General features: G+C 41.5%; 1 protein-coding gene across 1 annotated transcript in view; it reads left to right on the forward strand.

The window, feature by feature from the left end:
* The first annotated feature begins 63 nt into the window (after positions 1–63).
* KIN (Kin17 DNA and RNA binding protein) overlaps positions 64–12,716 on the forward strand; it is a 37,977-nt gene continuing 25,324 nt past the window's right edge. Inside the window, exons 1-4 of the mRNA XM_077897277.1 lie at positions 64–254; positions 5,194–5,288; positions 9,926–9,969; positions 12,549–12,671. Coding sequence (XP_077753403.1) covers positions 141–254; positions 5,194–5,288; positions 9,926–9,969; positions 12,549–12,671 — 376 coding nt within the window. The 5' untranslated portion in view covers positions 64–140. The remainder of the gene's footprint in view (positions 255–5,193; positions 5,289–9,925; positions 9,970–12,548; positions 12,672–12,716) is intronic.

Below are 12,716 nucleotides of genomic sequence, written 5' to 3' on the forward strand. Positions count from 1 at the left end.
AAGCCTCGCGAGCGTTGGAGGGGGCTGTGCCTCCCGAGGCCCCACCTCCTTCCGGCTCTGGGCCCACCCACCCAGCTTCCTTCCGCTTCCGGTTGGCGGGGCGCTGGGCTTGGGGAGAGTTGTCGCTGCGGGTGGTCGCGATGGGAAAGTCCGATTTCCTTACCCCGAAGGCCATTGCCAACAGGATCAAGTCCAAGGGGCTTCAGAAGCTGCGCTGGTACTGCCAGATGTGCCAGAAGCAGTGCCGGGACGAGGTAAGCGGGCCCAGGGGGGGTGTCCGGGGAGGGGTTCCGCGCTGGGCGACCAGCTGCCCGCCTCCCCGGGCGGCCTCACCTGCAGCGCTCGCGCGGGGGGAGCCGGGGGGCTCGGGCGCCGCATCCCTCCGCGAGCTTACCCCGGGAAGGAGTGACCTGGGAAAAGGTTCCGCAGCTCTCCGGGACGGGAAGCTGCTCCTCTAGCCGCGTCCTAGAACGGCGGCGCTGGAGGGGGCAGCGCCAGGCCTGGGGATAGCAGCAGTCCTGACTCGACGCGGCCCGGGAGGCTCGGGGTGACTAGGCTCCAGCCAGGCCTCCTGTCGGGGTCGGACGACGCCGTGGCAGGTGTTTCTGCAGCGCGGGCAGCACTGCTGTGGATGGACCGTGGTCGCGGGCCAGGCTGTCAGGAGTCCCAGCCGCGCCGCTTCCCACCCGTGTAGTGCGGGGTAGGTCGCTTGCATTCCCCCTGCCTGTTGGCTTGTCTCGTTAAATGGGAATAAGAATTGCACCAAGCAGGGGAGGGCCCCTGGGTGGCTGGCTCAGCGGTTGAGCATCTGCCTTGGGCTCAGGGCGTGACCCCGGGGTCCTGAGATCGAGGCCTGCACCCGGCTCCTCTGCCTGTGTGTCTCTGCCTCTCTCTGTCTCTGTGTCTCATGAATAAATACAAACTTTTTTTTTTTTTTTAATTTTAAAGGGAGGATTGTACCTACCGATAAGATTGGGAGTTTTATTTTTTTATTATTATTATTTTTTTTAGATTGGGAGTTTTAAATCCATGAATGATGTGGCCATGGCTGGGGAAGGCGGGCTGTCTTTGGGCAGATCTTAGAAACTTTGGTATAGGGGTCCCATGAAGTCTATATTTTTTTCTCTCATTGTTGAGGCGGATGATAAAGCACCTTGAAGAACTGAGAGCAAGCTAGTGACAGGCTCATCATCTTCTCTGGACATTGAGTTGGATTGCGTAGGTGCAGGGGAATGTTGGATAATCAGAAGGATAACCCTCCTCCAGGGTTTCCGCCAGCGGGGGATTAGATGCTTCGGGATGGACTCACACTGAATAACACCGATACAGTCTTTTTTTTCTTTTTCATCTCTCTCCACTTCTCTTTTTTTAGTAGTCAAGGTGAAATTCTCACACAGAAAATGAGAGGCTAATACCGTGAACATGCATGTATCTATGACCCATATTTAACATTCTTTTTTTTTTTTTTAAAGATTTTATTTATTTATTCATGAGAGACACAGAGAGAGAGAGGCAGAGACACAGGCAGAGGGAGAAGCAAGCTCCATGCAGGGAGCCCGATGTGGGACTCAATCCCAGGTCTCCAGGATCACATCCTGGGACGGAGGCAGGCACTAAACCGCTGGGCCACCCGGGCTGCCCCGTATTTAACATTCTAAGCAACTTGTCTGTCTTTGCTTTTTTCAGAAATATGTTAAAGTATATTGCAAACCTTGGGACATTTATCACTACATACTTAAGTATGTATCTCTAAGATACTTGGGTCTCTCTCTCTTTTTTTTTTTTTTTTTTTTTTTTTAAGGATTTTTATCTATTTATTTGAGAGAGAGAAAGCATGAACAGGGGGAGGGGAAAAGGCAGAGCGAGGAACAAGATGATTGGGACTTCATTCCAGGACCCAGGACCTGATCCAAAGGCAGTTGCTTAACCAACTGAGCCACCCAGGGTCCCCGTCTAAAACACTCGGACCTTTTTCTAGGTAGCCACAATACCCATCAGCCCACATAACAAAATTAATAATTTCCTTCTGTCATCTGAAACATACTCCATATTCGCTTGTCCTCCCTCCCTTGTTCCCACAGATGCTTTTTATTTATTTATTTTTATTTTTAAAAGATTTTAACTATTCATGAGAGACACAGAGAGAGAGGCAGAGACACAGGCAGAGGGAGAAGCAGGCTCCCTGCAAGGAGCTCAATGCAGGACTCGATTTTGGGAATCCAGGATCAGGCCCCAAGCCAAAGGCAGACACCCAACTGCCGAGCCACCCAGGTGTCCTGCACAGATGCTTTTTAAAAGTTTTTTCAAACCATGATCAAATCAAAAGCTATGAATTGGATGTGTTATTAGGACTTTAAAAAATATTTTTTTAAGAGCAATTTTAGGTTCACAGCAATAAAGAGTGGAAGGTACAGAGCTTTCCCATAGATAGGCCCCACTACAGCTTCCCCCTATCAGCATCTTGCAAAAGAGCAGTACTTTTTTACAATCAATAAAGTTACATTGATATGTCATCATCACCAAAGTTTACAGTTTATGGTACCGTTCACTCTAGATGTTGGACATTCTATGTGTTTGGACAAATGTATAATGACATATACCCATGATTATAGTATCATACAGAATAGAGTTTCACTGCCTTAAAAATCTCTGCGCTCTGGATTATTAGGACTTTTAATCCTTTCTCAGTTCTAAACTGAATATAGACCCCACTTCCCTCACCCTTTCTCCTGACCCCTGAAACCCAATTATTTTTCTTTTCTTTTTTTTAAATTAATTTTTTATATGAGTATAGTTGACACACATTACACACACATTACATTAGTTACATTAGTTTCAGGTGTACAACATAATTTATATCTTAGACTATAATCCTGTTTATACCTTATGCTGTGTTCACAAATGTAGCTATCTGTCACATATCACATTATTTTATTAACAATAGCGTTGACTATTTTCCCTATGCTGTACCCTTTATTTCCATGACATTCGTTCTATCACTGGGCGCCTGTATCTCCCACTCCCCTTCACCTGTTTTGCCATCTTCTAATCCCCCTCCCCAGCAACCGTCAGCTCTCTGTGTTTATAGGTCCAATTGTGCTTTTGTTTTTGTTTATCCCTTAGTTTTTTAGATTCCACATATAGGTGAAATCATACAAAATTTGCCTTTCTCTGACTTATTTCACTTAGCATAATACAGCCTGGGTCCATCCATATGGTCACAAATGGCAAGACCTCATTCTTTTTTTTACAGCTGAGTACTATTCCACTGTGTATGTCTTCTTTATCCATCTTCTTTGTCTGTTCATCTATCAGTGGATGCTTGATTGCTTCCATATCTTTGTCATTCAGTTGTTTTTCTGACATTGACTAGAAGAGACTGGGCTGGTAACTGCCTTGGAGCATTGCCACTTTCTGGTATAAAACAATCAGGTTTTCTTATGGTTATCTTTCACCTTCTTTCTCTAATTTATAGTTTCTATAAACCAAAACTTAGATATGAAGGCTTGATTAGGTCCAGGTTAAATATTTTAGGGAAGACTACTTTATAGGTGATCCTGTGTATTTCGTGTTATATCACAAAAGGAAGCCCATAATGTCTGATAGTGCTAAGATATTTAAATAAAGATGACAGCCTGTAAAGTAATGTCAGAAAGTAATATTTTCCCTTACTAGCAAGTAACTGGTAAGGAATTATCTAGGTTCCCATCAGCCTTTTACTTAGGTGTTTTAGTATCTGTGATTGAGTCCGTTATTGCCATAAGAGTTGCAAAGTGGTTATTTTTCTATATTTTTCTAAATGTATTATTGGCTACCATTCTTTTATAAAAAGAGCATTTTCTCATTAATTAGGACTGTTTGGTTATCCTTAAATGTTACCCTAAAATATAATTCCTATGGGAAAAGGAGATTAAAGGCTTAATTCATTCTTTTAGTTGCCAACTTCAGAGTAAGATACTTGTGGTGGTTCTGTCCTGTTTGCCCTCAAATCTATTCATTGCCTTCCCTACCTGGGAGGGTGGCCTGCAGGAGGAGAAGTTGACCCTTCCAAGGTCTTCCCCTGTCTCCCTAGCTCTCAGTATCCGAACATTGAGGGGAAGGAGGTCAGATCCAGAGTACTCCCTGCCACCCCCCACCAGCCCATCCACTCTTATGGGCTTCTTGAATGTAATAACATCATTTTGTTTTCATTTTATTGATTTATTTTTAACTTAGGGAATGTAGTACTGGTTTTCATTCAAGAGACTGATACTAAGTTTCCTTTTAAGATATCTTTAAGTAAAAGTAAGGCACAGGTGGTACACAGATGAGGCAGGAATAGTGTGGGTAGACTGTGGGTGATCAAAGCTTAGGAAGCTAAGCAAGATGGAGTGTTGACGTCAGGCCAGAGACATGGGATTGAGCAGAGGGACACTAGAAGAGTTCTTAAGGAGGCTGAGTGGACTTGGTGATGATGGAAGGCAGACATAGAGGAGGATTCCAGGATGCCTGACTCTGGGGTCCTGATGGGTGTGTGATTGTGCTGTTCACTGAGATGGGTAATATGGGAGGACGGACACATTTTCATTTCTATTTCTAGTGAAGAATCAGGTGTAAATGTTGAGTAGATACAAAGCCAAAACTTAGAATTTTTTTTATTAACCATCAGAAGAAGATGAAATTTAGTATATTTAACATGAGGTTTCTGTAGTATGCCACGATATCTTTTGGATAATGAATTGAAGTAGAGAAAAGTGAGTGAAAATAGTCCCCTTAATAGAAATTCACTACTGACCCATTTTACTTCATTACATCTCTCTAAGTGCTTGCACAGCACTACATGAAGTAGGTGTCCAATAGAATTTGTTAAAGTGATTTAAAAAACAGTCACTCTTTTGTTACTGTGCCCAGTCATGTTTCTTATTAATGTGTGTTTTCCAAAGCACTGTTTTTCTGCCTTTTTAATCTCCTGGATTATTCTTTAATTAACAGTGTTGCATAATTCAACCTTGTAAAAAACTTGTTTAAAAAAATGATAGTGTGTTTAGAGCTAGTTATTTTTCTCTTTTTTTCCCTTTTCTTTATTGTTTGTTTTTTCAATTTATCATCAAAGAGCAGCTTTTTAGGATTGATTAAATACTTTTCTTTAGGGCCTATTATGATGACCTAGATGACCTAAATCAGAATGTAACTACTACCTTTCCATTTTTGTAGAATGGCTTCAAATGTCACTGTATGTCTGAATCTCATCAGAGACAACTCTTGCTGGCTTCTGAAAATCCTCAGCAGTTTATGGATTATTTTTCAGAGTAAGTAGCTTGAGGACATCCTTTCTCATAAGCTTTATTCAGTTGGACTCTTAGTAGATGCTTAGTATTTTCTATATTGGGAGCTCTGTTCATTCTTTACACATTAACACAATAGCTGTATTATCTTGTGCTCAGGTTTTGTTTTCCTTTGACAATTTATTATAGCGTAAAATTGTTGCAGAAGTGGGTCTCACAATTTAGTCTTGCACTTCCAACATAAACTGTCTTCATTCCAACTCAGTTGTGGCTAAGAGCACAGCCCTGGAGTCAGACTGTCTGCTTTAAACCTGCAAGTCCAGGCTTCTCTACTCATGAGCTGTGTGACTTTGGCTGAAACACATTTGTCTGTGCTTTTGTTTTCTCATCTGTAAAATGGACCTAAAGACCGTACCCTCTTCCAAGTGTTCTCTTTATTTTATAAAGTTTATATAAAGATTAATAAATTAATACTTTTTTAAAGTTTTGTTTTGTTTTAAGATTTTTTTTTATTTATTCACGAGAGACCCAGAGAGAGGTAGAGACACAGGCAGAGGGAGAAGCAGGCTCCTCACCAGGGAGCCCAATGTGGGACTCGATCCCAGAACTCTGGGATCACACCCTGAGCCAAAGGCAGACACTCAACCACTGAGCCACCCAGGTGTCCCAATGAATTAATATTTTTAAAGTGTTTACAAGAGTACTCAGTACTCGATGAATAGCTGTAAATTATTATTACTATTAATGTTTAGTTTTGTTTCTACCTATTTCTTTCCAAAGTTCTAGACCTTTTGTACTTAGGATCCCTTTACACCCTTAAAAATTATTGAAGAACCCTGAAGAGCTTTTGTTTATGTTTGATATTGATACTTGATTTTAATATATTGGTATTTGTAACATAGGGATTAAAAATGAAAAAATTAATGTATTAATTCATTTAAAATAACAGTATTAAACCTATCACATGTTAAAATAATTTTTTTATTTTAAAAATGTATTTTCTAAAACAAAACAAAAATAAGAGTGACATTTATATTTTTGCGAATCTCTTTAGTGTCTTAATGCTTTCTTTTTTTTTTTAAAGATTTATTTATTTATTTATTTATTCATGATAGAGAGAGAGAGAGAGAGAGAGAGAGAGAGGCAGAGGCAGAGACACAGGAGGAGGGAGAAGCAGGCTCCATGCAGGGAGCCCCACGTGGGACTCGATCCCGGGACTCCAGGATCACGCCCTGGGCCAAAGGCAGGCGCTAAACCACTGAGCCACCCAGGGATCCCCTCTCTTTAGTGTCTTAATAGAAGATAGTTGGATTCCACACCTGCTTCTGCATTCAATCTGTTTCTAAAGGAAACCCATCCTGTTCATAGATGTATAGTTGTAATAGGGGCAATATATTTTTTTAAAGATTTATTTGTTTATTTATTCATGAGAGAACAGAGAGAGAGAGGCAGAAACAAAAGCAGAGGGAGAAGCAGGCTCCCTGCAGGGAGCCCGACGTGGGACTCCAGGATCACGCCCTGGGCTGAAGGCAGGCACTTTAACTGCTGAGCCACCCAGGCGTCTAGGGGTAATATTTTAATAGCCTTTTTCAGTTAATTTTGGATATTCTTCTTTGATACTGCATCAAAACAATAGCATGGTAGTTTCTTAAACTTTTTTTTTAAGTTATTTTTTTATTATTTTAGAGAGAGAGTATGCACACTCATGCACAAACTGGAGGAAGGGCAGAGGAGGAGAGAGAATCCACAAGCAGACTGTCCACTGAGGGTAGAGCCCAATGCAGGGTTCAGTCCCAGGACCCTGAGGTCATGACCTGAGCTGAAATCAGGAGTCAGTGGCTCAACTGACTGAAGCCCTCAGGCCACGCTGGCATGGTAGTTTCTTAAAGATTTGTTGTGGTGTGGAATCTGAAACCATATCAGTGAACTTTTTAAACTCTATTACCTTATGATCTCTTGATCTTTTACTTTTTTTTTTTTAATTTTATTTATTTATTCACGAAAGACACAAAGAGAGAAGCAGAGACATAGGCAGATCCCAGGGCTCTGGGATCGTGACCTGAGCCAAAGGCAGACGCTAAACCACTAAGCCACCCAGATGTCCCTCGATCTTTCACTTTAAGCAGATCTTGTACCCATGCATGATTTTATAGCATCATGTATTGGTCATTTGGAAGATATTCATTCATTTACTGAGTATCCCAAATGGTGACATGTTTTGTTACACAATAGCATAAAATCATATTTATTAATGTTAGCACTTGTTATCAGAAATGTCTTTAAGTTTTGGGAAATACATTGAACTCACAGTAGCTGATGCCAGTTTACCAGATTCAAATTTTTGCTTGCAGCTCAAATTTTATCATTGGCAACAGAATACTGTCAGTTGTTCTCCTTGACATGACACACTTTGTTTAGTTTTAAAAAAAATGTCTACTAAATATCTAATCCGGAATAATCATGGTTGACTTGTCAGTCATTCTTTCAAATAAAAATGGGGCTCTTTGGAAAAAGGTAGTTCAGCACATAGCTCAAACATTCACACAAGTACTTTGTTTAAGACAACCCCTGTGCAGCAACAGAAATGATTTATTCCTAATCCCATTTCATCACACGGGATGTTAGAAAGATATAGCCCCAAAGATTGAGACTGAATCCCATTAATGATAGTGCTTCATCAGGGATGTTCTCAATGAAATGGGCAGTGACTTTCACTGTGAGTACATGAAGCATACCTAGGTTGCTAGTACAGTTTGGTCTCACCACCCACTGCCTTGACTTGGCTAAGATGCCGGCAGGTTCACCCTGCATTGCTTTTGTGCCATCAAGGCAAGTAACATAGGGAAAAGACCAAAGTTCTTTATCTGTGAACCACCTAAAACCACTGGAATACCACTGGGCTGCTTGTGCCACACTTGGGGAAATGTCATTCTGGCAAGAGCTATCCACACTGGAGCCTTCCTCTCTACCCCCCCATTCACTGCATCCACAGTAGCTGCCCTCCGCCTCCAACAGCCTCCTGAAGGGTCACTTGTGCCTGTTTCCATCTTCCTGGGTATCTGTTTTCACTGTCCATGAACACCTCTCTGTTTACTACTCTTTCCTGGCTTTCCTCCTCACCCTCCTCCTCCCTCTGCTTACTTTTTTCCTTAACCCCTCTGCCTGTCCCCGCAGTAGCTCAAATGCAGGAATTTTCTTCAGGGTGCCTGCTTGGCTTCCTTTCATCCATAGCACGCAGGTTCCAGGAGTTCCATTCTTCCAGCTGCTAACCTTCATGTGGGATGACTCCTGAATCTTAATTTTCATTCCTAATATCTGTCTTAAGTTGTAGATTTTTTTTTTCTGCACAATTCTGTATTTCTGAAGGTTGGTTCTCTCAAAGCCAACATTTTAAAACTAAAGGCAGTATCCTGCCCACCACACCTGCCTGTTATCCTGGGCTGTCTGATAACTGCTGCCCAGGAAGCCCCTGTTTTGATTCTCCTCCACAGTGTCCTTTCAACATGTATCCTTTCCATTCTCACAGCTCTAGCAATAGTTCCCATGATCTCTCACCTAAAGTAATTCCATGACTTCCTCACTGGTCGCCCAGCTGCAGCTTCTCCTCCTGCACATGTTTTTTGCCCGTGGATCACAAACCATACAGGCATCATGAGCACCTGGAGGGCTTGTGACGACAGTGGCAGGTCCTGATTCAGAAGATCTGAGCTAGGGCTAGAGACTTGGCATTTCTACCTGGTTCCCAGGCAATGTCAATGCTGCTCTTCTGGGGGCCACACTTGGAGAATTCTTGTTTTGTACTTTCCACAGGATTATCTTTTTAAATCACAGATTTTCACGGACTAATTCCTAAATAAATGATCTGGTGCCTTTCCACTGCATGCATAAAATCCACCCTCTTCAAGGTGCTTCTAAGATAAGCCCTACCAGTATTTTCCAGCTATGTGTTCCACCCCCACCCCATTATTCTCTTCTGTCCCACTGTATCCCTCATTGCTGTCTACTCTCAACATTAGCTTGATTAGATGATCATTTCCCAGACATGATACTTTCATGTCCCTCTACCAGCTGGAAATGGCCTTCTCTTCACTCTGAAGTCCTGTTTAATACTTCACTGCCCAAATTGGGGATCACCTCTGGGCATCTCCATCAACTCCCATGATACTTTCTCATGTCTCTTTTGCAGTTCGATTTCTGTTATGATGGGTTCTGCTAGATTGTAACCTAGGTCAAGATTTATGTCTCATTCACACATGTTTACCTAGCACTTAACACAGTACTCAGCGCAGAGGGACAGTAAATGCTAATTTCACATGTAATAAGGGGAGTTTGCTACCTTCAAAAGAATGGTGTTATTATGCCACATTCAGTAGCAGTGAGACTTGATGAAGGAGCCTCTGCAAAGATGTGTAGTCGCTTTGGTTACGGCTACTCTGCTAAGGCCAAAGGTTTCAACAGCAAATTGACTTTTCACTGTAATTCTTGAAAGCTATAATCTTTTGGGAATTCCTTCCTTTTTCAGTTTTTAAAGGTTTGTAACAGATACATAGATGTTTCATCTGTCCTTTGGGCATTCACACTGTATGATGGCTTACATTTCAGCAAGATGATGCTTTATATTTGTAGAATTACCATAACACACTCTTTCCTTTCCTTATTAGGGAATTCCGAAATGACTTTCTAGAACTTCTCCGGAGACGCTTTGGTAAGCATCCAGTTATTGTGCATATAATAACGTCATGCTCTTTTTTTTTTTTTTTCTTTTTTTTCTTTTTTTTTTTTAATTTATTTTTTTATTGGTGTTCAATTTACTAACATACAGAATAACACCCAGTGCCCGTCACCCATTCACTCCCACCCCCCGCCCTTCTCCCCTTCTACCACCCCTAGTTCGTTTCCCAGAGTTAGCAGTCTTTACATTCTGTCTCCCTTTCTGATATTTCCCACACATTTCTTCTCCCTTCCCTTATTTTCCCTTTCACTATTATTTATATTCCCCAAATGAATGAGAACATATAATGTTTGTCCTTCTCCGACTGACTTACTTCACTCAGCATAATACCCTCCAGTTCCATCCACGTTGAAGCAAATGGTGGGTATTTGTCATTTCTAATAGCTGAGGAATATTCCATTGTATACATAAACCACATCTTCTTTATCCATTCATCTTTCGTTGGACACCGAGGCTCCTTCCACAGTTTGGCTATCGTGGCCATTGCTGCTAGAAACATCGGGGTGCAGGTGTCCCGGCGTTTCACTGCATCTGTATCTTTGGGGTAAATCCCCAACAGTGCAATTGCTGGGTCGTAGGGCAGGTATATTTTTAACTGTTTGAGGAACCTCCACACAGTTTTCCAGAGTGGCTGCACCAGTTCACATTCCCACCAACAGTGTAAGAGGGTTCCCTTTTCTCCGCATCCTCTCCAACATTTGTTGTTTCCTGCCTTGTTAATTTTCCCCATTCTCATGGGTGTGAGGTGGTATCTCATTGTAGTTTTGATTTGTATTTCCCTGATGGCAAGTGATGCAGAGCATTTTCTCATATGCATGTTGGCCATGTCTATGTCTTCCTCTGTGAGATTTCTGTTCATGTCTTTTGCCCATTTCATGATTGGATTGTTTGTTTCTTTGGTGTTGAGTTTAATAAGTTCTTTATAGATCTTGGAAACTAGCCCTTTATCTGATATGTCATTTGCAAATATATTCTCCCATTCTGTAGGTTGTCTTTGAGTTTTGTTGACTGTATCCTTTGCTGTGCAAAAGCTTCTTATCTTGATGAAGTCCCAATAGTTCATTTTTGCTTTTGTTTCTTTTGCCTTCGTGGATGTATCTTGGAAGAAGTTACTATGGCCGAGTTCAAAAAGGGTGTTGCCTGTGTTCTTCTCTAGGATTTTGATGGAATCTTGTCTCACATTTAGATCTTTCATCCATTTTGAGTTTATCTTTGTGTATGGTGAAAGAGAGTGGTCTAGTTTCATTCTTCTGCATGTGGATGTCCAATTTTCCCAGCACCATTTATTGAAGAGACTGTCTTTCTTCCAATGGATAGTCTTTCCTCCTTTATCGAATATTAGTTGCCCATAAAGTTCAGGGTCCACTTCTGGATTCTCTATTCTGTTCCACTGATCTATGTGTCTGTTTTTGTGCCAGTACCACACTGTCTTGATGACCACAGCTTTGTAGTACAACCTGAAATCTGGCATTGTGATGCCCCCAGATATGGTTTTCTTTTTTAAACTTCCCCTGGCTATTCGGGGTCTTTTCTGATTCCACACAAATCTTAAAATAATTTGTTCTAACTCTCTGAAGAAAGTCCATGGTATTTTGATAGGGATTGCATTAAACGTGTATATTGCCCTAGGTAACATTGACATTTTCACAATATTAGTTCTGCCAATCCATGAGCATGGAATATTTTTCCATCTCTTTGTGTCTTCCTCAATTTCTTTCAGAAGTGTTCTATAGTTTTGAGGGTATAGATCCTTTACATCTTTGGTGAGGTTTATTCCTAGGTATCTTATGCTTTTGGGTGCAATTGTAAATGGGATTGACTCCTTAATTTCTCTTTCTTCAGTCTCATTGTTAGTGTATAGAAATGCCACTGACTTCTGGGCATTGATTTTGTATCCTGCCACGCTACCGAATTGCTGTATGAGTTCTAGCAATCTTGGGGTGGAGACTTTTGGGTTTTCTATGTAGAGTATCATGTCATCGGCGAAGAGGGAGAGTTTGACTTCTTCTTTGCCAATTTGAATGCCTTTAATGTCTTTTTGTTGTCTGATTGCTGAGGCTAGGACTTCCAGTACTATGTTGAATAGCAGTGGTGAGAGTGGACATCCCTGTCTTGTTCCTGATCTTAGGGGAAAGGCTCCCAGTGCTTCCCCATTGAGAATGATATTTGCTGTGGGCTTTTCATAGATGGCTTTTAAGATGTCGAGGAATGTTCCCTCTATCCCTACACTCTGAAGAGTTTTGATCAGGAATGGATGCTGTATTTTGTCAAATGCTTTCTCTGCATCCAATGAGAGGATCATATGGTTCTTGGTTTTTCTCTTGCTGATATGATGAATCACATTGATTGTTTTACGGGTGTTGAACCAGCCTTGTGTCCCAGGGATAAATCCTACTTGGTCATGGTGAATAATTTTCTTTTTTTTTTTTTTTTTTTTTTTTTGGTGAATAATTTTCTTAATGTACTGTTGGATCCTATTGGCCAGTATCTTGTTGAGAACGTCATGCTCTTATAACCTGCACAGGACTGATGATATCATATTTTGTTCTTAGGAACTAAGAGAGTCCACAACAACATCGTTTATAATGAATATATCAGCCACCGGGAGCATATCCATATGAATGCCACTCAGTGGGAGACTCTGACTGATTTTACAAAGTGGCTGGGCAGAGAAGGTAAGAATAAGACCAGGATTTGAGTAGTTGTTTCATAGCTCCAGT

The sequence above is a fragment of the Canis aureus genome, chromosome 5, assembly GCF_053574225.1.
Source record: "Canis aureus isolate CA01 chromosome 5, VMU_Caureus_v.1.0, whole genome shotgun sequence".
NCBI classification, from domain to species: Eukaryota; Metazoa; Chordata; class Mammalia; order Carnivora; family Canidae; genus Canis; species Canis aureus.